At 40.4% G+C, this 24,358-nt stretch overlaps 1 protein-coding gene across 1 annotated transcript in view; it reads left to right on the plus strand.

Annotated features, from left to right (window-relative positions):
* The window catches only part of NBAS (NBAS subunit of NRZ tethering complex), a 253,228-nt gene that overhangs the window by 106,707 nt on the left and 122,163 nt on the right, over positions 1–24,358 (plus strand). Inside the window, exons 25-31 of the mRNA XM_037528501.2 lie at positions 3,592–3,777; positions 5,239–5,412; positions 10,342–10,475; positions 14,809–14,871; positions 17,039–17,161; positions 17,607–17,709; positions 20,541–20,770. Coding sequence (XP_037384398.1) covers positions 3,592–3,777; positions 5,239–5,412; positions 10,342–10,475; positions 14,809–14,871; positions 17,039–17,161; positions 17,607–17,709; positions 20,541–20,770 — 1,013 coding nt within the window. The remainder of the gene's footprint in view (positions 1–3,591; positions 3,778–5,238; positions 5,413–10,341; positions 10,476–14,808; positions 14,872–17,038; positions 17,162–17,606; positions 17,710–20,540; positions 20,771–24,358) is intronic.

The raw sequence follows: 24,358 nt of genomic DNA on the forward strand, positions 1-24,358 counted from the left end.
GTGTCTCAGGTTAACCTTAACTCTTCATCTGATAGACCTATTGACTCTGGATCTCCCACCCACCTCTTCCGTGTCTTGATTTTTTTCCCTGAAGGCGTTAGTTCTTACACCAGAGTCAGTGAGAGCAAAGAAAACACACAGGAGAGATTATTAAAGCTTCTGCAAATTGACTTCACTGCAAATGTCAGAACAGTTGTCTTCACTTCAGGGAAGAGTAGATGGTAATTCAGAGCAAAGAATGGCAGAGCATACTGTGAAATCTCAGAGGGAGCTGGCCAGTGGGTGACCTTCTCCTGCTTGCAGTCTTGGCTTCGCACCATCTCTCTTTTTCCATGGATTTTTATTTGCCAGGAAGAATGACTCAGAGGTTTTGAGGAGCAGCAGTACTGTGAGAAGGAACATGTACCCCTTGTTTAAACTTCTACTTTAATCTATCTGGCTTGGCCCTTGTCCCCAGTTGACAGCTTTCTCAAATGCCTGCTCAATCTAATTCTAACTTTTCATATTCCTAGACTTGAGGAATTATTTGTTTGAACTGATGGGAAGGTCTGATTATAGTTCAGACCTTTGTGGGAGATGGCCAAGAATATTATTAACTCTTTAGGTTGTTGAAGATGGGCAAGGATGAGAACACATTTGAAAGTCATTAGACTCCTTGTCAGCAGAATGAAAATCTCTGGAGGCAATTAGTGTAATTTTCTTTGTTGGGGATAAACCAAAGTCTACGGAAAGGAAAGGGAGCAATTTGCTCAGGACACACAGTGGCTGAGTCAGACAAGACCCGGTGTTTGAATCATCTTTCCTATAGAGTCCATATCAGTATGATCAATTTCACAAATCTTAATTGCAGAGTGTAGGGGCCGGAGAGGGCACAAGGCAGGTTTTCTGATCCCATGCAGACCGGGTAAAGGAGGAGTCAGAGTCCTCAGTAGTTTTGCAGGTCCTTTATTGGGGTTCACCAGGCATATGGCAGGCAGGGGTGCTGGCTGGGGGGCTGGGAGGCCTGCCAGCCTCCCAGCCCCCAGCAAGTCTTCACTCTATCTGGGCTCTCTGGCGTTCTTTCTGCTCCTTCTCGGCTTCTCTTTCGGCTTCTGCTTCGGCTTCTACTGCTGCTCCTGGCGTCCCCGTGACGCCGCCCTTAAAAGCCCAGTCTTAGCTCAGCTGAATCCCATCTACCTATGCGCACACCCTATTCCAGGTGCCCGCCATCAGGCATGCATTCAGGACAAGGATCCATCATCTATCCTGATGGCGGAAGGGCAGAAAAGCCTGATATTTTCTTTACCCTACACAGAGTGCAAGATAAATCACTCTCAAAGGTAGTGGTTGTCAGCTCTTAGACCCATAACATTTTTTTGATAGCAAATCAAATGATTATCCCGATGTGAAAATCATGGACATCTTATTTACAAAAATAATTGCTCATCTATTGTGTGTCCTGGGTTGTGGCTTATGCATCCATCAGTTTTCTCCATGCTTCCTGAAAATTCACCTGACATTATGTTTCCTAAAAACAATGTATTCGGGTAGCTGAATCAGACCCGGGTTTTTTTCTTTAATAGACATTAATTAAAAACACTGACTGTTGAAGTATTACCAGGTCACTCCTGCTTTGCTTCATGCCTTATCTAGATAGTTGTTCCCCTTCTATTTGTTTGTACCACTAGTTCCAGCTGAAAATACCTTTCCCTTTTTTCACTTCGCCTTCACCTGTCAGTCCCTGGGTCTCTGAAAGGCTTTCTAGGCCTTTAAATTTGCTTGGTGGTTTTCCCTTTGCACTGCCTGACTGTTCCCTTGCCCCTTCTGCTCTGCACACCCCCACCCTTAGTTCCTGATTGTAAGCAAATGGTTTTGCTGTGAGAATTGGGAATTTCAGAATTCATTTTCATGTGCCCTCCCTCCCACCAGCTTTTCCTCAAGGAAGGTCTTGTTTTGTTCCAGTTCCCCTCATTCTGGCTGCTTTGCAGTCCACATCCCCCTGGCTTGGGATTGCTGGCAGCCCTGTCCTGTCTCCTGTCTCTTCACCCAGTCCTTCTCTACTGCCTTTTGTGTGTGTGTGCGTGCTTTAATGAATTTCTAATCAATCCTGTTTTATAAATAAAAATGAAGAACCATTTCTCCCTGACTGCTGTCGTAGCTGTCTTCTTCCCATAACAAATCAGCCGAGGAGTTGCGCTGCCCTTGGCCATCGCTTTCTCAGTGTTTGTCTCCATTTCCCACCCTCGGTTCCTGGTCCGCCTCTGAGTGTCCGACCCCTTTCATCTGCCCAGTAACATCCCGGCCCTTTCTTGCGACTGCTTCCTGCGGTGTCTCCTCTTAGGCTGGTAGCCGGTGATAGCCTGTCGCCTTTCCCCTTGTCCTAGCCATTCATTTTTGGTCTCCCCCGGAAGCTCCTGTTCTTTGACTTGTCCCTTCAGTGTTGCTATCCCCTTGGGTGCTGCCTTGGCCACTTGCAGGGTCCTCTACTACTAAACTAACAATACTGAACTGCGGTTTTCCTCACTCGGCTGCCTCTTCGCAGTTCAGCCTGCTTCCAGTTCATCACTCACGTTTCATTCCTCATTCAGTAAGTACAAAGTATTCTTCCCAAAGCGTACATCTATGTTTACCTTGTTCCAGTCAAAAGCCCTTTGGTAGTATTGCTTTTCAGGACAAACCACCAATTCTTTAGTTCAGCAAAAATTTCTTACCACTGTCGTGGTGCTTCTCCTCCCTTCATGTCATACCTTCTTTTCAGGCTAGGAGCAAAGTGAGCTTTGACGACACATTCTGTCTTCCATGCTGCTCTCCTGCCCTTCTTCCTCCTGTGCCTGCTAAGAGCCGTTCTTGCGAGCGCACCTTGGGCATTCCCTCCTCTGGGAGACTCTGTGACGGAGAGACCTCATCGTCTTTAGTTTCATACTCCTAACACTTAGAAATGTATACAGAGCTCATAGTAGGTGTCGATAAGTAATTGTTAATGTAGCGGTAAGAAAGTTAAGGAAGCAGCGTTGCAGGCTGAGGCCACTTTACTTGATCTTGCCATCAAGGCAGAATATGTCATTTCATCAACCTGATCACGTGACGGGAATCAGATTGCTAACTACCCAGCGTCTGTAGGAACATCATTTTTCATTTTATTTAAATAAGGTCTAAATATTTGAATCGAGACAAGAGTTTGCCCTTCACCACGTGTTTCCTGAGTGCTGCCTGTGGGAGAGGTGTGCAGGGGCCGGCACTGGGCAGACATTATCATTGGAGACAGCGGTGGAATGAAACAGGATTAGCCTGGCATTGCCACTGTTTTTCTTTTCTTGTCTGTTGATGGTGTGAGAATTAAATAAATAAATACATGTACAACTGCGCTATGAATTTAAGGTGCTGGTTTTCCTTTTATCTTCAGTATTTTGTGCTGATCGGTTCTCTTGAAACAGTTTGATGCTGCTGTATTTGATAAAGACCGCTAATGTTTCTGTAATAAAAGTATGTTCCTGATAATGCAGTTTTATGTAAAATGATTTCAAGAATTAGATGCCATCGTGGAGGCTTTTACTTCAGAATATATGGTTGAGATTTAAGACTCCGAGACTGACTGTCGCCTTTCCATTTTAGGTTGGCTGTGCCTTGTCCCTTGTTCGACTTGGAATGGAGAGGAATATCCCTGGCTTGCTGGCTCTGTGTGATGACCTGGTTACTCTGGAGGCAATGGTTTATGAAGCTGGCTGCGATTTAACCCTGACCTTGAAAGAACTCCAGCAGATGAAAGACATTGACAAACTAAGATTATTGATGAATAGTGTAGGTTTTATTTCAACTTCCTCTCACCATTCCCTGTGTGCTCTGATGAATGTGTTTCAAAGCCAGAGATGAAATGCCCTTTAAACCTGAGAACTTAGTAAATAAAGGAAGATTTCTTAACTAATTAAAAAAAAATCAAATGACATGAATAATTTAGTAAAGGCCCCCACACCTTCCTGGACCATTCTTGCACCTCGCTTGCCTTTGTTCATCTCCTCATCTGTGTGACTTTTCCTTTTCATCTGAGTCAGACATGCTTCTAAGTGTACTGGCCACCCTCGTCACCAGGTATCTAGCCCTTCACTGTGTGAAAATCCCCACTACTTTCATATTTAAAGGACTTTAAAAGAAAAGTGGCGTCAGAGCGCCAGGTGGGTGTGTGAAGAAAGCATCTTGGCTTCAGAGTCAGAATGTTTAGGGAACTTGTCAGCCACTCCGAGATTTCTCTTGGGTTACCCTGGACAGAGTATTCCCCCAAGTTAGAACCTATTTCTGCTAAGCCTGTTGGGTAGAGAGACCCCTCCAGACAAGACTGAGGTCCCCCGGGGGGTGCTAGCGCCTCCTGGGGCTCTGTCAGCACTCTTCTCTGTGATGATCTGCCTTGAGGGTCCGGAAGGGGTGGTCACAGCTCCTGGTTTTTCTCCCTTGACTCTTTCTCTGATTCATACTTTGGTTTCATCCTGCTTCACTTCCCATCTCTCATTCCTCGTAGGCCTCTCTCCCTCTGTCCCTGCCTTTCCTTTCTCTTACTGATTTTCCTGTCCTGATGATGGGCCCAGTGAAAGTTGACCAGTGTTGTGTGTGACTCTTGAGAAATCCATGTGTATCTCTTGGGTAATTGGGAGATCGAAGAGTTAACGTGTATGATTTTCTGTGTCATTTGGAGTTTTGTGAAGAAGGATGTGAAGGGTCAAAACAAAGCAGGAGAGGAAAAGAAAAGTAGAGCCTCTGGGATTTTGTAGATGAGACTGCATTCTCAGGGAGCTCTCTTCCCGAGCTTCTTTAATATTTAGTCTTCTCTGTCTTTCTGTTCTTTTCCGTTCTTTTTCGTTTCTGCTTTCTGTTGGTCTGTGATCTCTCTAATGCTTCTCTCTCTCACACACACACACTCTCTCTCTCTCTCTCTCCCTCCCTCCCCCTTTGCTCTCGATGCCCTCACGATTGATTGGTAGAAATAGTCTGTTTATCTTCGAGAACTGGGCTTGGCCTGTTGGGGACAATGTGGGGTGGTGTACAGAGTGGGTCACAGTGCTGTGCTGCTGTGAACCCCGCTCGCCCCAGGCAGAGAGGACTCCCCTGCTGCCTCTCTGCCTCCTTGTGAGGCTCGAACTTGATGCTTGTTTTAGAAAGTGCGAGGTTTTCACAGTTTACCTGTCATCTAATTATCTGTGAGCTTTAGAATGCATTAAATGGACAATCAGGCACTCAATGTGTGTGTGTTTCGGCTAATTGTATTTTCAGTGTTCTGAGGACAAGTATGTGACCAGTGCCTACCAGTGGATGGTTCCCTTTCTTCATCGTTGCGAGAAACAGTCTCCAGGTGTGGCGAATGAGCTATTAAAAGAGTATTTAGTGACTCTAGCTAAGGGTGACTTAAAGCTCCCTCTGAAGATATTTCAACATTCCAAACCAGACGTAAGTAGAAATTCTTAAAAATCTCTGCCCTTTTCCTGCTGCAGTTTTAGATTGTATTTATCGCTTTTTAAAATAGACTGTGTAAGTAATGTCCCTTTAAACAGAAAAGGGAATGGTTGACATTTTATCACTTAAAATGTCAATAGTGTCACCATGTCAACAGTGTAGTTCAATTTTTTTTTGATGTTCATAAAATTATGTTTATTTTGATTGATTCTCTCAAATGTTCCTTGACACTATTTTGGAAATGGGCAATACCAAAAAGACTAATAGTTGATAGGTTTATGTTTTTCTCTATAGGCAGGCACTTTATAAGTATTAACTCATTTCATCCTTGTAGCAGTTCTCTGGGGCAGATTTTTTTTTTTTTTTTTTTTTTTTTTTTTTTGTGGGACCTTCGCCGGTGGCCGGGGATCGAACTGGCCCTGCAGAGGCTGCAGGCAGCCTCACAACCCAGTACTCAACCGTTGTGCCAGCAGGGGAGGCCCTGAGGCAGATATTTTTATTATATAGTAACACAGAAAAATGAAAATTGGGATGTAGTGTGCTTGGACAATGCCCCGGGTGACAGAGTAGGCAGAGGAGCCTGAATCCGAACATGTGTTCTGCTTCCCAGCTGTGTTCCTTATCATGCTGCTTTACTGTGATACCTGCCTTTGGGGACCAGCAAAATATTATGAAAATCTTTACCGTCTCATAAGGAGATCTTGTATTCATTCTTGATAACTCTTATATTTGGTGAAGACTATAATTCTTTTCCTTTGCTCATAAAAAGTTTAATGTAAAATTTTAAAGTTTCAGGGAGTTTTATTTATTGATCTATCTATCTATCTATCTATCTAGCCTCCATCAGACCACCCAGTCCCATACCCCATCTGCCTTCCTGTCCCATCTCCTCCACCTTTATTTCTCCTCCCTCTGGTAAATGTCTTCTTTTTTTGCCGAGTTCAAATTTTAAGTTCTTCTATTGTTTGCATGTAATTGTTTTTTTGGTTTTTGTATTCCTCAGAGGAGTGAAACCATCTGAAATCTGTCTTTTACTTTCTGGCTGTTTTCACTCAAAATAATCACCTCAAGGTCCATCCATTTTGTGTGAACTGCCATTACTTCATCTTTATTCACAGCTGTGTAATAGTCCATCGAATATATGCTCCCCGTTTCTCTATCCGTTCATCTATTGAAGGGCACTTGGGCTGGTGCCATGATTAGGCAATTGTAAACAGTGCTGCTGTATATGTAGGTGTAGATAGGTCTTTTCATGTTAAATTTTTCATGTTATTTGAAGACACCTATCAGAAATGTATCTGACCATGGACTATTTAAAATTTCCCATAACTAGTTTCTACTTAGTGTTCAGATTTTAAATTTGGGGTAGTTTACTGAGAGCTAAGAATGGGTTGCTTATGACAGCAGAACACTCTGTGAGAAGCAGGATGAATTGAATATGAATGTTTTATGAGAAAGAAGGAAGTGACTTTAAATTCTTTCCAGTAATCTTGTTTGTGATACTTCTTACTTACAGAGTCTTGTAAATCCTTCGTATATCATCAGCTTTTTGTTGTTTTTACTTAGCAATTTAACATGTGCCTTTTGAATAAAACATAGAGCCCTTTGCCTTTGCTGAAATACGTAAACACTAAAACAGAACAGTAGTGTTGCTCAGCTCTTCCTTTCCTATCCAGACTATATATTTCTATCAGCATTATCTTTGTGATTAAGACAGATTTGACTAAATTTGTAATCCACACAAATTTAATTACATCATGATCTTTGGAAACTCTCCAGTGACCCATCATTCTTGCAGGGTCAAGGTTGGCCCTCCTCAGTAACTGGGAGACTTCTTTGTGACCCACTTCCATTGCCTCTTCAGCCTTCCACCCCTTCATGCATGTACTAGGCTACTGACAACTTCCCATCTGTTTCCTCTGTCAGGTTGTTACACGTTCTGCTTTTTTTTTTTAATATTAAGCATTTTTTTCCCATCATTGTTCATTTTTAAACAATATTTTGCTCCCCCCCACCCCCTCAGGTGTAATCCCCATAGAGTTTCCTTCCCCAATGCACCCGTGCTCCATCACCTCAGTCCCCTGTGCTGCTCCCTCCCTCCCTCTGATCCCTCTCCCTCCTCATCCCTGCAGGATGTCTCTGGTTTATAATTGTGTGTTTTTGCTCTGTTGTGTTTTGTACTGTTACTGTTTTTTATACTGATGTCTTATTTAGTTTCCATATATTCCTGCTATAAGTGAAACCATCTGATATTTTTCTTTTTCCTCTGGCTTGTTTCACTGAGCATAATTCCTTCTAGTTCCATCCATGTTGCTGTGAATGGCATGAGTTTATCTTTCTTGATTGCTGAATAATATTCCATTGTGCGTATATGCCGCATCTTCTTGATCCAGTCATTTATTTTTTGGCATTTAGGTTGTTTCCAGGTTTTATTTATTGTTAATAGTGCTACAATAAACATAGGGATACAGGTGTTCTTTTGAATCAATGTGTTTGTGTCCTTTGGGTAGATCCCTAGTAGTGGAATTGCCGGGTCGTATGGTAGCTCCATTTTTAGTAGACTGAGGAACCTCCACACAGCTCTCCATAGTGGTTGGACCAGTCTGTGCTCCCACCAACAGTGCGGGAGAGTTCCTTTTTCACCACATCCTCACCAACATTTGTTGTTGCTTGTTTTTTTGATATGTGCCATTCTTACTGGTGTAAGGTGGTATCTCATTGTGGTTTTAATTTGCATTTCCCTGATTATAAGAGATGTTGCTCTTTTATAGGTTATTTCCTATAACATTTTGGATAATCAGACCCTTTCCTTCATTTAGCGAATGCCTACCTAGCCACCAAGATCCTGCAGGGTACGATTCTCTCTACTCTGAAATCTTCCATGACAATCTGTGCTGTGAAGTTCTTTTTCCTGCCTCTATTTAAAAGAAAAAAACTATCATACTGTGTAGTAATGATTTGAACCCATGTTTGTCTCCCTTTCTGTGTTTCCTGTGTATGCCCTCTTTGTCTCATGTATCTCTGGATCACTGGATTCTACAAGGTAGAGAGCAAGTATTTGGTAAATTTTGGCAGGACAAATGCATGAGTGAAAGTGAATGAATGAATCAAAACTGGGTTTCATTGTAATGCAAGAATTCGTTGATCGTGTTTGTTTGCTTTACTAGGACTATGCTTGCAGCAGTCTTTTTATTGTACTTCTTTGTTTTGAAAAAAATAATTTATCTTGAATCTGCCATGAGTTGTGTGTAAAATATTTTAGTAATATAAGAGAAGCAGAGATTTTTGTATCAGATGACTTAGGCTAAGTTACGCTGCATTAACAAATGGACCTCTAAATCTTGGTAGCAAGCATTCATTTCTTAGAAATGAATGTTATAAATTGCAGGGGGGCTTCTGCTGTGTTCCATGTCTTACTCATTTCACAACTCAGGCTGAAAGAGCAGTCCTCTTTCCTAACTCGTGGCACAGAAAACAGAGTAGAACCTTATAGTGACGCTTAAAGCTTTAGCTGCAGTTGCCTCTGGTTACATCCTCTCTGTTGTCATAGGCCAAAGGAAGTTCCATGGCCTCAGATCTTTCCTCCCCTTTATAATGTCCTGGCTGGAAGTACTCATCTCTGATTTTAAGCCATGGTCCTTTGCTTGAATTCCCTTTTGGAAAATGGAACTTGGGAAGAAATTTGGCAAGTCTGAATAGATAGGAACTTGGAAGACTGTTTTCTGCCTTCTCATGTTCTCTCTCTTTTATAGTAGTATATTTTTAATTGTTCAAAGTTTATTTAGATGTATACACTTGTGAGAATCCACAAATTTACAGGTTCAGATTCACCTGTATTTGATCAGTTTGTCGTTTTGCAACCTTGAATAGTTTTGACAAATGTTAATGTCAAAATAATCATATATATATATGTATTTGTACCTTTAAAAATGTATATAAATCCTTCACAACTACTTGAGAAAACCCTGATAGTTTCTTCCTTCTTTTCACTGATGTTGATTTTTTCCATTAAGAAAATGCTCCATTCAGCAGCTTTTCTCTGTCATTTTCCTATTTGATGAGTTTCTGTTTAAAATGTTGAAACAGGTAGATTTTTGTGGCAGAAATTATTCAAAACTAATTTTGTTGTTGAAAAGAGCTCAAAGAAGTAATTTCAAACTTCTCTTTTGGTTTCCTGGGTAGTAGTAAAGTAATCATTCTGCATGCGTTAGTTTATTCATTCCTGCAACATGGCTATTAGGAAGATGCTATTAATAGCCCAGTTTTGTAGATGGGAAGAACAAGGCACACGTCATGAAATTATTTTATATACCAGAAAATGTTCTAAGAATGGAAATCTTTTGTTTACAATGGGAGATTGTGTATTTTGTATAGAAAAGTAACCCAGGGCAGCCATTTTTCTGTATCAAAAACATGGAGCTTGTTTTGTGACTTGAATATTATTGCATTATAATGCAACTTCTTTCAAATGAATGTCAGTACTGCTTAGTTAAATGACTAACATATACCACATACTGCAATATAGTAGGTTCTTAATATCTTTGAATATTAGTTAAGGAATTTTATATATCTCTATAATTGAAACATAAAATTTGGCCTTAGGGTTAGAAATGTTTTTAATGAATTGTGTCTTCATTTACTGTGTTTCTTCTATCTGTTTAATCTTGAATGGCTCATAAATTGAAAAATGTGGTTTTAGCAGATGCAAAGCTTATGGGTACAAATTATCTTTCTGACTGATTCTGTAATTAAAATGTGATTTCATTTAGAATTATTAAGGACCCCAAAGTCTTTAAAGAAAAATCAAGATTTGTTTCTGCAACTGATTTATTGCACTTTTCAATGTTCTATTGAAAGTGGTGCTGGGATATGGGAAAACTGACTATAAATCCTGACATTTAGTATATGCTTTATTTTCTCTAGCTGCAGCAAAAGATTATTCCTGATCAGGACCAACTGATGGCAGTAGCACTGGAGTGCATCTATGACTGTGAGCGAAACGACCAACTCTCTCTTTGCTATGACATTTTAGAGTGTCTGCCACAAAGAGGATATGGGTAAGAAGCCACAGTGAGCCAGTCTTATTGCTGTGCCTTTTTATCCTGGCAGTTAAAATGAAAATGTTATCACTTCAATTGCTCATTATAGAGAATTTTGCGAGTATTGAAAAATATAAAGAAGAAAATGAAATCATCTGCAAACTTGTTGCATCAACTTCTATTCTTTTATTAGTATATGGGAAGTCACTAGGATTTTCCAACTTTGAGAACGAATTACCTGTTGCAAAACAACAAAAATACAATCCCAGTCACCTCAACAAAAATACTTTTTACAGTAATGGGTGATTATACCAGCAGCTATTTTTATTTTTTTTTGTTATATCAAAACCTGACTGCTCTCACCTTCAATCAAGTAATGAAATATGGCATCACTTACAGTCAAACAGCCAGCATTATGTGCCGCCTGGTAGGATGCGGCATGAAAGTGAAATTGATTATCCTGAGTCTAATCGGTCCTTCAGTCCAAATTTCTCATTCACACTAAATGCCAGGAATGGGGAAGCAAGTTACATACACCAAAAGGAAACCGTCAGTACAGAATACGGGCTGTTCTACGTGTCAACTTGTCCTTCACTTTTGAAAATTTGAAAATTTGTTGTGAAGACAAATTGGCGGGCATGGGTAGGCACTGTTTTAAAATCAGGAGACCAAGGGGACGTTCATCCCCTCCTGCTACTAATTACTATATCGTGTGACCTCGTGACAGTCAGGGAATGGGAAAACTTGTAATAGGTGGGGCAGCTGGCTACTCCACCTTCCCCATCCTCAGATAACTGTCTCCTAGAAGCAAACACTCTTTAGATTGTGTTTTCTCTTCTTTGCCTGTCTCCTTTAGGAGATAATGCTCATGTTGCTATTTATCAGTTTTGCAATGTTGGACAATTATTGATTTCCTTTCATGGAAACCTTCCTTTTCCCAATACCTACTTCCCTCCCATTTTTCAGTCCATTTAAAGCAATAATTTCAGTGTTATGTAAATATTTTTTACACAAAGCTAGGTATGATTGTGTTTTCTCTTTGTGCATCTTTTCGTTTTTCCTGATTGGATAATTTCCTCTTTTGTTTTGTTTTCATCTATCTCCCTCCCTCCTTTCAAGGGTCAAAGATAGCTACTCATCTCTCAGTTGTTTTCCTTTTTTTCCCTCCCTTTCTCCTTTTCTTCTCTTCCTGCCAACCATCCTTCTTGGAATTATCTTTTCCCTTGTTTTGAGATGAGCGAACTGTTCTCTGTCTTCGTGCACAGCTGTCATCCGGGGACTTAGTCCCTTGCTCGTGTTGCACATGGCATTCCTGGAATTTCTGTTTTCTCCTGTCTTCATTTATTCCCACATTTTGATAGAACATTGTCTTTAATTGCTTCCCGTCAAAGAGTACCTGGGAGACATTTTTGTTTTAAACCTGTCTTGTGTCAGAAAAATATAATTGCCCTTGATGCTTGACAGAGGCCCTATCTGGGCTCCTCAGTTACCGGCGGATTCCTTGTGAGCTGGGGAGGCTGCGCCCTTTACTTCTTCGTCCACTTGTCAAGCAGCCCAACCCCACTCCAGACCTCTGCTTCCAGGTCATTTTTCTTTCTTTTTGGAGCATTAGCATGCCTCCTCTGCATCCTTAGTATTCTGAAATACAGCGGTATGTTTTATTGAGTCTAAACTTAATGTGTTTTCATTTAAAGAATCTTTTCCAAATTTGGAACAGAGGTTTTTTTGACCTTTGGCAAACTTCATTTTTTTCTTGATAAGTTTCCTTGGTAACTCTGCTTGCGCTCTCTTCATTTGCTCTTTTAAATCCTCTTTTTCGTCCTTTTCACCCTACTTTTTGATCTTTTGTTAAATGACTTAGGAGATTTCCTCAGTTTTATCTTTTAATCCATCTTTTGAATGTAAAAATATATTTTGGCTTTCTTATTTTACTTCCAAGGACTTTTTGTCATTAACTTAAAAACAAAATTGTATCTGACTCTTGTTTCACAGATGCCTAAATACCGTCTGCTCCCTGTGTTTCCCCACCCCCTGAAAAATCAGTACAATCTGATTTTTTAATATTCTGTTTGTTTGCATCTCCAACGTAACTGACTTTCTTTTATCTCTTGATTCTTGACAATTAGTTTTTATCAAAGACACTCAACGGTGCTGTGAAGGCCTGCGGCCTTTTGCGGTGAGCGAGTGTGTTAAGTTGCCTCTACGGCAGCTGGGTTGCCAGCCCTGTCCCACTTTTGATTTTGGGGAGTTGGATAATCTCAGATTTTCTTGTGTTACAGAAATGTTGTATTTTATGGATGGTGGTCATTCATGTCATCAAGGGTCTAAGTACTGACAGCCAAGAAGCAATCAAAGCGATTAGCCTTGTTAATTGTGAGGCTACATGGAGAATGGACACCCCAGCAGACCTCACTTTCCACCCCCCTCCAGGCTAGGGTTAGAGAATCTGCATGTTGGGAAAGGCGTGTTCCAGTGTAAACTCAGCATCTGTGTATTCCTGAAACCCGTGCAGCTGTGTGCACCGGCACAATCATTTAACCACTAAAAATAAACATCTAATCACTAGCGTAAGGGCAGGAATGGGCCACAGTGCAGGTTTTTTGATCCAAGCAGACCGGGTAAAGGAGGGGCCAGAGTCCTGGAGCCCTCAGTGGCTTTTGCAGGTTTTTTTATTTAGATTTACCAGGCACATGGCAGGCAGGGGTGCTGGGGGGCCGGGAGGCTTCCCAGCCGCCAGCAAGTCTTTACTCTTTCTGGGCTCTCCGACCTTCTCTCGCGTTCTCTCTCGTGGTTCTGCTTCTGCTTCTCTCCTTCTGTTCGTTCTCGGCTTCTCTGCTTCTCTTCTGCTGGCGTCCCCGTGACACCGCCCTTGTAAGCACAGTCTTAACCGAGGTGAGTCCCATCTACATAGGCCCACACCCCACTCCAGGTGCCGCCATCAGGCATGCATTCAGGACCACAGGGTTCTGTCATCTATCCTAATGGCGGGAGGGCAGAAAAGCCTGATACTTTTTACCTTACCCTACAACTAGGAAAATACTCATTGACAAACTTGGTGTGAAGAACAAAGAGAACCACAGAAAATGTTTTGAAGTTTTATACTTTAATACTGGGGTCATTTATAATTACAAAGTACTCAGGGAATAATAAAGGTGGACTTTAATCAGTAAGACATAAATGAGATAGAAAAGAGTATCAAGCTACTTTTTTGCATTTATAAAAATATCTGTTAGAAATCATCAATAAAACTCTAAAGATCTTGCTGGAATACTGTTGGATCTTTGGTTGGAGGCATCTGAGAGTGTCAGATGCAGTGATTCTTGGTTCCGCTGTTCCCTGCAGTGCTGGGGCCGGGAGCCGTGTGTGGTGGGACAGGACTCAGCTTGTGCAGAGCTTTTTAGTCAGATCCTTGTGCTCGCTGGCACACGCCTTGTGATGACCGGATCTCTCTTTCCAGTCACATCTCTGTTAGTTTATGATCTTCTTTTCATGACAATGTTTCTCCTAGTGCTCTGTCTACTTCCTTTCTCAGAAAGGGTCTGCTCTTTATATCCCCTGTGTGTGAGGGATTGTCTACATTATGGCTGTACTTCTGTTCCTTAATATCGAAGTGAATATCGTAGGAAAGGGGGCTTGAAGGAAGCCTGAGTGTACGAATCCTAATGGAAACTTCCTGGAGGGCCACAGGAGGTATAGACAGGCCTGGGAGGAAACCAGTATGCAGGAACATGCTTCCTTATCTGTCTTGTTGGTTAAGAGCAGAAATGATGTCTTTTCCCTCTATTTCATCTTAAAAAAATAACTACAATTGATTTATAGGTCTTTTTTTGCTTTTTAGCAGTACTGAACTAAAAGAACTTTTTGCCCATATTGGGCTAATCTGTAATAGAGGATTTTGTTCTACTCCAGTATTTTTTTTAAAGATTTATTTATACAAGAGCTGGGGTACAGGCCAGAGGTGCGGGAGGGTGAGAGGATTCACCAGAGACAGAGCGGGGAACAGAACAGGCAGGCTGACTGAAATGCACTGCTGAGGGGAGCAGCACGAGACAGGAAAGGTCTGCTGTGCCATGTGGGTTGCTCTGAGGCCGGTGGGGATTGAACCGGCACTGCAGAGGCTGTGGACAGCTTCACAGCACTGTGCTCAACCACCTGCACCACCAAGGAGGCCCCTACTCCAGTATTTTTATCTAATTTCTTGAGTCATGAAGATGCTGAGTATGAGTTCAGGTGTTAAGACAGAGACTTTACCCAGACAGTATAACATTGTACAAAAATACCCTTTTTTCCCCTTTTATGTAAAAAGCTTCAACTCAAACCTAATTTTAATTTCTTTCTCCTGATCCTTTAGTCACAAGACAGAGGTCACCACAGCTCTTCATGATAAGGTGGACCAGCTGGAGCAGATTCTCAGGTGAGGAAAACGGCTGCTTACCAGCACTGTGCTGATGGAGAAGTCTATGAAATAATCGCATTAAATGTGCCTTGTGGTCACTTACAGTTTGATGCCAGAGTTGTTTGGCTGTCTTGAGAGTGAATTTTAACACTGTGCTTTGGCAGGGAGGTAGAATAATGAGGACATGAACTCTGAAATTTGGTGCGTTCCCATCCTGGCGTTGCTCCTTCCCAGCTGTGCAACATCTGAGTCGAGAGGTTTCTTCTCTGTGATGGGAACTCTTGAGATGGTGGAGTTAGCATTAGATCGACATTAGGTTAAACATGGAAGGTGCCCTGCACAGAGCAGGCACCCAGGAGGTGCTGTTCCTGCAGCGGTGCTCCCTCTCTTAGCAAATTGGGTTTATAATGTGCCAGAGTTTCCTTTCAGGGGCACGGTACATTTTTTTTTTTCTTAAGATTTATTTATTTATGCATACAAGCACTGGGGTACAGGCCAGAGAGGTGTGTGTGTGTGTGTGTGTGTGTGTGTGAGAGGATTCACCAGAGACAGAGTGGGGAACAGAACAGGCTGATCAACTGAAATACACTGCTGAGGGGAGCAGTGGGCGTGACAGGCGAGGTCTGCTGTGCCATGTGAGTCACCTCCCTGGCCGGGGATTGAACTTATGCTGCAGTGGCTGCACACAGCTTCATAGTGCTGTGTCTTAATCCCTTGTACCACCAGGGAGGTCCCGGGGCACGGTATATTTGATGGAATAGCGGGATTGTATCAAACTGCTCAAGAGTCCCCAAGTAACCCTGTAGTAATATTCTTTACTGTTGAACTGTTTCCTTTGGGAACTGAAATTTCCTAATTTATTATTTAGGAAGTCTAAAATTGTCTAGTAGTATTTATTTTCATGTGTCTATAAATATGCTTGCATGTAATTTTCAGATATTTGTATTAAAATTTTAGAAATTGTTTTAGGAATAATAAACTTTTTCCCCCAATATATAATTATAGAAACTCTAAGTAATAATATCACTTTTAGTGGTGATATGATTAATAAAGTATAATAATTTGGAGTCTACTAATTAGAAATTTTATTCATATTCATTCCTATTAAGGGACTTTAGTATAAAAATATTTCAAGTTGTATTCTGTTTAAGGGAATCATGTTTTTGTGTACCATATTATGAGTTTAATGAAGAATTAAGTTTCCTTAGGACCTCTACTTGTTTTTGCCTACTCTGATTCTTATTTCCCTGGTGTTTGAAAGTTATACAAGTTTTTAAAAAATTTTTTTTTAATAAATCAAGCTTTTTAAAATCGTAGGTTGTCTTGTTTCTTTCCTCCTTTAACCGCCTGGAAGACTGAGTATAGTTTGACTAGAGCATAGTGGGTCAGGTCAATAAAGAGCCACTCCTTCCAAATCTGCACAATCGCCTTTGTTTCCCTAATGAAATTGAGTAGAGATATCACAAAGAGATAAAGTAAAATAAAGGCAGTTTATTTCACCCCGTGTGGATATAGTGTCAGGTGATGTGTGACCATGAATGACCCACGAAGAGTCATCGAATTCTACCCAGCCACACTCTTGGCCCAGTAGTATTCAAATCATAAATCTGAGATTTAATAAGACAGATCAGGTGTGGCCAGAAAACCAGTCACTGGGGAATGGGGCTGTCAGGAACAGAACCTCCGAGACAGAAAAGTCATGGCACAATAGCTTGTGTTTTTGGATTCTGGAGGGAGATCGAGCCTTGGGATATTTCTGTGGTTCTTCTATCCTAAAATTCTTTGTGTATTGATTTTCTAGTACAGTCACCTATAAAAAACATGGTAGGATTGTTAAGAGTTAAAAGCTGGGTAATGAAATGATAGAATTGGCCTGTTTTACCAACTTGTTGCTTCATGAGTACAGGAGAGTTAGAAAAAAGATTTTGAGGTAATGATAAGCCATGCTTCTTAAAAACTATATTGTTTGTTCAAGGGTACTGTGATAAAGTCAGTAGGAGAAATAAGATTATATATAGTCATTGGCTTTTTCTTTGCTAAGAATTGATGTAATATGAAAAATTGGGTCATTCTATATGTTGCAATTTTTTTAAAAAATAGTGAACACTTGATACTTGTATGTTTAAGATTCTCAGAATTTTTTCTTTGATAGCAAGACTTTAAAATATTCTTTTTTTAATGACAGTGTGTCAGAGATTTTGGAGAAACATGGACTCGAGAAACCCATTTCCTTTGTTAAAAATACTCAATCTAGCTCCGAGGAGGCGCGCAAGCTGATGGTTAGATTGACGAGGCACACCGGGCGGAAGTACGTATGAAGCACAAATCACTGATTCTTGCACAGGTTTTTACAAAATACTACTTTTTTTTTCTTTCCTGACTTCTTTGAATTATAACTGACCAACATAAATTGTACCTATTTAAAATGTAGCATTGTAAGCTTTGAACCATGCAAATCCCCATGAAGCCCTCACGCCACTGAACATGTCCATCTCTCCTAATTTCACATTTGTCTTTGAAAGATACATTCACTGCATATAGAATTTACATTGCACACTTTTTTCCAGCATGCTGTAGTGCAGACATTGCCCAGCTATCTTCTTGCTTGCATTTTTTCCAATCAGAATTCTGCTGTCATCCTTATTCTACTTCAGATGTGTGTGGCATATAGAATGCTGACATCCATTTTTATATTTTGCTTTTGGCCGATTCTGAAGAGAGGTCACGTTTTCATCTCCCCCCTGTGCCCCCAGGCAGCCCCCTGTCAGTGAGGCCCACTGGAGAATGCTGCTGCAGGACATGCTGACTATGCGGCAGAACGTTTACATGTGTCTGGACTCCGACGCTTGCTATGAGGTAACTGTGTGTCTGAATCAGATGCTTTTCATGTGGGTGCTCTGGGGTTACAGTTTCTCACTGGTCTGAAAGGTGACGACTGTAAGTGTCCCTGGTGTGTGTTACTGAGCCAGTGCTGGCCATGGAGCAGTGCTCTGTAGTTGGCAGGTGCACGGCTCCCCCTCCCCTCCCCATCTCTGCTGGTTGAACCAGCATTTATTTAATGGGGTAACTGTCTGCTGGGGGTCCATGAATCTTACTTGACTCCTCTCACTTCCCTAGTTTGGAGTGTCACTAAGACTTAGTCTACCTGAGAAAGCTTTTCAGTACTCTCCCATCTGTATTTCTGTTAAATTGTACTCATCCTCTGTCTCTCTACTTCTGTATCTTTCCCTAATTTGCGCTGACTCAGGGTATTCTTTGAAAGCAGAACTTTTCCTGATGTCCCCCTTCTTACAATTAACTGCCATTTCTGTATCAATCATCAGAAAATAACCATGCCTTTTAGTATGGCGTAGAAAGCCCAGAAGGTCCCAGCTGCCCTGTTGTGCTCTCCTTGGGCTTCCCTCCATGCCCCGAGCTCCCGCCAGCTCTGCCAGGGCCCCTCCACACACCATAACCCCAAAGGGAACCAAGCACTCTTCCCTTTGGCTGCGATGCAGTCCTCTTTCCTTTATTTAAAATTGGCTGATAATTGTTAGGACCCAGCTCACTAGATACGCTCTCTAGGGCGATCGCTTTGTATTTTCATGTAACTTGTCTCTATTAGAGCCTTTCTTTCAGTGCAGTTACCTGTGTCTGTGTGTTTCTTCCATTTGGTCAGGAGCTCCTGGGTAGGCATTGCCATATCATTTCCATCCTCCCATCCCCCGGTGCGTATTAAAATGTCTGAAACAGAAAGGCTACTTAGGAAATGGTTGTTAACTGACTATGATTGTAACCTAGGGTGACTGAATCATTATTTTGGAAAACATGAATAGTACCATCAAATTGCTGGTGGTTTGTAGGGTAAAATGATCAACTAACCTATTTTAAATAAGGTATGGTCTAAAAGCAGGTTTAGTGAAATAAGTCAGAAGGAAAAGAAAATATCAGATGGTTTCACTTATAGGAGGAATATAGGGGAACCACGTAAGACATTAGGGGAAAAAATCATAACAATGCAAAGCACAACACAACAAAGCAAAAACAGACAATTATAAACCAGAGACATCCTGCGGGGGACGAGGAGGGAGAGGGATCAGAGGGAGGGAGGGAGGAGCACAGGGGACCGAGGTGATGGTGCACGGGTGCCTTGGGGAAGGAAACTCTATGGGGACTCCACCTGAGGGGGTGGGAGGAAGCAAATATTGTTTAAAAATGAACAATGATGTAAAAAATATATAAATAAAAATTATAAATAAATCAAAGCAGGTTTACATTTAAAATTTCCTGTTAAATAAGCCACCTGCAAAATTGTATGGAACATTCCTTGTGTGGCTCTGTTCTGGCATCACTCTCCAACCCAATGAGAATTATAAATGAGGTCATTATTTTGTGAAATTGCTTGGTATTTTAATTCAAGGTGTCCGTAACAGAAGACTACTGATATCAACTGTTGAGAAATGAATGGATTTATGTTTGAAGTTCAAAAGTGCTTGAATGAATGTAAAGTTTATGTTGATGATTAGTCTCCTAACATTTACAGCTGCCAATAACTTCCCTTTTTGTATCTGAACTGGAAGTTGAAATCCAATTTTGGGAGAAGATAATCTGCATGCACATGGGGTGCAGAACCTAGCTGTCATTAGTATGTCTGAAATAGTGTTTTTAAGTTGGATTGGCATTACCTTGGTATTTCACCCTTTCTGATTGGCATTCAAAAATTGCAGTGTTTTATACTTGAACTAGTTCCTTAACAACTTGACATATTAAATAGTTTTTGTTATAATTTATCACCTTTTTATTGAATTTGGTATTTTAATGACTTCTGGCCATTAGTCTCTCTCTCCTTTGAGAAAACATTTGAAAGCATACTATAAAAGTTTTGAAATGATTCTAGAGCAAGCTAATATAGATTTGGCAAACTTACAATTCAAATATAATTTTAGTGTCTTTTAAAATATGCCATATTGTCTTACTGACTTTTGGCCATTGCTTTGCTGTCTTTGGAGAATAATCTAGAAAGCTCAGTGGCACTATTTTGAAAATGTTAGGTGTAGATTTTTATCCAACTTATAGAACAGAAATCTGTATTGTTCATTTTATAGTGATTTAAGGTTAAAATTTTAATTAAATTTTAATTAAGTTTATATTTAATTAAATTAAGTTTAACTAAATTAAAAGTGAAACCTTTTAAATTTTAGAATGACTAAATTGTATTTTTCAATATTGGACATTGACTGTGGCTTACTTGAGTAAAATAAAGGCATAGCAAAAACGTTATATCTGAATCACTAGGCATTTGTAGAGTTATTTTCACCTGCCAGATTTAAGAGACTTTAGTCCCTGCCACCAGGGAGGCCCTGTATAGGACAGTATTTCTAATGGTTTCTCTTTTGAATAAATTTGAACTTCAAACTTATTACTCAAATATTCATTGTAACATGTTAAAATATTGTGGTTCATTCAGTTAAATTATTTCTCCTTCCTAAAAGATGGATTTTAAAAAACTGAGGTGAAATTCTCATGAAGTTAACCATTTTAAAGTGTTCACTTAAGTGTCGTTTCATGTATTCTTGGTGGTGTACAGCCCCCACCTCTAGGGTGGATGTCCTGTTAGCTTATTTCATTTGAATATTAGAGCCTTCATTTTTGTTGAGAACCAAATCCCCCTTCTTTAAGCATTAATTCCAGTTTCTTCTTTTTCCCAGGTATTCACAGAAAGCCTTCTTTGTTCCGGTCGCCTTGAAAATATCCACTTGGCTGGGCAGATGATGTATTGCAGCGCCTGTGCCACAAATCCCCCAGCTTGTGTGGCCCATAAAGGGAAAACCCAGTACAGGGTTGGTTACGAGAAGAGCGTTGACTTGGTGTTGGCTGCCAGCAGAGAGTACTTCAACTCCTCTACCAGCCTCACAGACAGCTGCATGGACCTGGCCAGGTGAGCAATTTTCTTCTCCCCTGAGAGGGAGATTGGGCTCAGAGCACATGACTCCATTGTTGGGTTTAGCCTTTCCAAAAGATAGCATCACAAATACAGATTACAGATTATTGTTTAGAACTTAATTATGTTATAAATAGTCATCCACTTACTCATGACCCTTGTTCTCCAGCTCGCTTTCCCACAGCCGTTCTTGCTGACTTGGTAAGGCTATGCTCCTCTTCTATCACAAAAGGTTCATGTGATGGCATACAGATTCCAGTTCTGGAATTTTCAGTGCATATAGGTGAGGTCTTTATCCTAACCTCCACTTTGTTTAGGGAAAAGGGGCTGATTAGATGATCAAAAGTCTCTTCAAGGTGGAAAATTCTAGACTTGAAATCAGTCCCTTTTGAGGCCCTCTTATATTGATATTTTAGTACACTCCTATTGTTAATACTAAGAAGAAGGTATGTTTATGATCTGAATTCTTTCTATTTTAGATATGCAGAATTACATTGATTTATTTAGAAGAATCTTCATGATTTAAAGTGATTTTTATAAAATTAAGAGCCTAATAAGGACCTCCCTGGTGACTCAAGGGGTTAGGACACAGCCTGTGAGGCTGTCGGCAGCCTCTGTGGCATGAGTTTGATCCCTGGCTGGCCAGGGAGTAACCCACATGGTGCAACAGACCTCTCCTGGCTCGCCAGCTGCTCCCCTCAACAATGCGTTTCCGTCGATCTGCTTGTTATGTTCCCCTATCTGTCTCTGGTGGATCCTCTCACCCCCACCCCTTTGGCCTGTACCCCTGCTCTTGTATGAATAAATAAAAGAATCTTTTAAAAAAAAGCCTAATAATTAATGACCAATAATAGCACATGTGTTGCCTCTGAATTAATGAATCTTCAGGCTTTCAAAAGGATAACCTTACTGCTCACTGTTCAGAGGCTGACAGTGACCCTGGAGAGGTGGGCCCCCACCTGCCCTCTCACCAGCTCGTTGGCATTTCCAGCTCTGCTTTCCAGCTCACTTGCAGTGTCCCTCCTCATGGTTATGTCTCCTTCAGTTCGCTCCTGGACTTCTGGGTCTGTTCTCTTTTTCTTGGTCTGAGATCTCCATCTAAACTCGACTCTACTTTTCCTCTCAGAGCTGAGCAGATCTCGTTCATTTCGAGAAGCACACTTTCTAGCTTATTCTCCCGCCTCAAGGAAATTGGCAATTTTTCTGAGGACCTGAGTTCCTCAAGCAAGCGCCGACTTTTTATTTCTTGATAAAAACACTGAAGACCACTGGACATACCTTTAACGGTGGTCTCGAGAGTTGCTTATTTGCTTTTTCTTACCATGTGCTATTTCCTGTGACCGGATATTGTAATTTCATTCTGTCTTCTCAGATTTTCTATGAACAGTCTGTAAGAGGTCTTACATTTTATTTTACGTTATTCGACAAGTGAATCATCTGGTTTTTACTTAAACAAAAATGTTACGAGCCTGATCATTCTGTAACTATTTTGCATATGTATTTACATATAATTTTAAAAGGCGAGCTATTACTGTATATTTTTTTTTGTGACATGTTTTTTTTTCAGTAGGTATGCCAATACATAGAGTGCTCCATCATTTTTTTAATGCTGCAAAGCATCGTGTGGCAGTTATACTGTATTTATCCAGGTCTTTTTAGACTGCATTTAATCAGTTTCAAGTTTCCCGTTTTCATTGTTGAAGAAGAAGCAAGGTGTCAAGGTTAAGTACACAGTTTTTAGAGCAAGATGCCAGTGTACAAACCCCGCCTTGGCCATAACACATGTGACCTTGGGCCAGTTACCAGGATGTCAGCTTCTTCAGCTGTAAAATGAAGATAATAATAGGACTTCTTCCTCGGGCTGTTGTAATATTAACCAAGTATGAAGGCTGGTTACAGCTGTGCCCTGCTGCTGCTTTGATGCATCAAGGTGGGACTGTTGACAAAGGTGACACACATAAGATTTTGATGTATGTTACCCAGCTAATAGGGCGCCGCTGAGCCCCTTTTCCAAACTAATTGTTAACATTTCCATTTTTTTCCTTTTAAACATCTGCATTTGTATTTTTTTTTTATTTGAGATCTGTTTCTAGCCTTTATTATTTTCTGGGGTGTTCACCTTTTTATTACTGATTCTTGGGAAAATTTTTAGTATGAGGGACATTTGTTCTTTGCCTATCCTAAGTGTTTTAACTGTATTGCCAAGGTTTTATTATACATAATTTATCTTTCAAGTTGCTAGTCAGAAGTAAATATATTTTTTTCTCTAATAGTTGCTACCTGTGTTATTCTTTGAAAGGCCTTTAATTCCTAGGCCATTTAGTTTCTCGTATTGCTTTTTACTTCTTTGATGCTTTTATTTTTACATTGAATTTCTAGGGCTGTTTTATTTAACTGAATATAATGTGTTCACCATTCAGATTCATTTTCTCCCCAAAACGATGAGTAGTTGTTTCAACTGCAGCAAAACTTAGAGAACTTTTTCCCAGTGATACCTTCTTATAGAGTGGGTCTATACATGCACTGTTTTCTCAGACCATGTCATTGAGCTTGATAAAGTTGCTTAAAATACTTAGTAATTTTTTTTCCCTTTTCCCCCAAGGGCTTGTATTTCTATTTCAGGTGATGAAAATATAAAATAGAATAGCCTTTGAAATTGGGAGTTGTGTTTGACCTAAATCTTTTTGGCAGGTGTTCTCCGAGATCATTTTAAAAACTATGTTTCCTATAGTGTCCTTCACTCCCTGTCTTTTTTTCTCCCACAAGGACATACTTGATTTTAAAAAGATGCCATATGTGTATAATGTGGCACCAAACTGATTGCAACCTGTGAGCCTGATATATTTAAATGTTGGCAATCATATTGGATATAGAAAATAGCCCATGTGCCTTTATGGTTCAGTTATTACTTTTTAGCTAGTTCATTTTTATGAGGAAGCAATAGTCATAAGATAAAATATTCAAATAACACGTGAAGGTTATATATTGACCATGAGTCTCTCTACTTATTCTTATTTTTAATTTTTTATTGGTTTCCTATATATCTTTCTAAAATATCTTATTAAATTCACCCTCTTCTTTCTTAAATTGTGTATAAGTACTTACTATTCTACATACCTTTCTGTATCTTACTTTTGTACTTGCAATCTATTTAGAAAGTTTTTCCTTTCTGAGTATACGTAAGTTTATTTCATTCTTTTCTGATAGTTGTAGATTATTCCACTGGTTGACTTTTACATATTTGATTTGGTTAATTCCTGCCTTAGTGCACTTTCCCATAGAAATTTTGTGGTAGTGAGCATCTAGAGTTGCGTTTGGGCTTGTGTGATCCTAGCTGTGGTATAAATTCCTAGTAATGGAATTCCAGGAATCAAAGGTAAGTTTAATTATAATATAATTTTGGTAGGTACCAAAAAGAGGTCATGGACCTTTTACATTTGAAACAGTGGTGTATGTTGGTGGTCCTCAGATGAAATCCTACAATTTTGCAAGACCAAGCCAGGCCGGTCTCTGTCACTCAGTTGTGCAGGTGCCTACTGGGGCCCTGATAACTTCACTGCTGAGCCATGATTTTAGCCTTCATCA

This window comes from Talpa occidentalis, unplaced genomic scaffold (assembly GCF_014898055.3).
Source record: "Talpa occidentalis isolate TD23 unplaced genomic scaffold, MPIMG_talOcc4v2.1 talOcc4.5, whole genome shotgun sequence".
In the NCBI taxonomy this organism is placed as follows: Eukaryota; Metazoa; Chordata; class Mammalia; order Eulipotyphla; family Talpidae; genus Talpa; species Talpa occidentalis.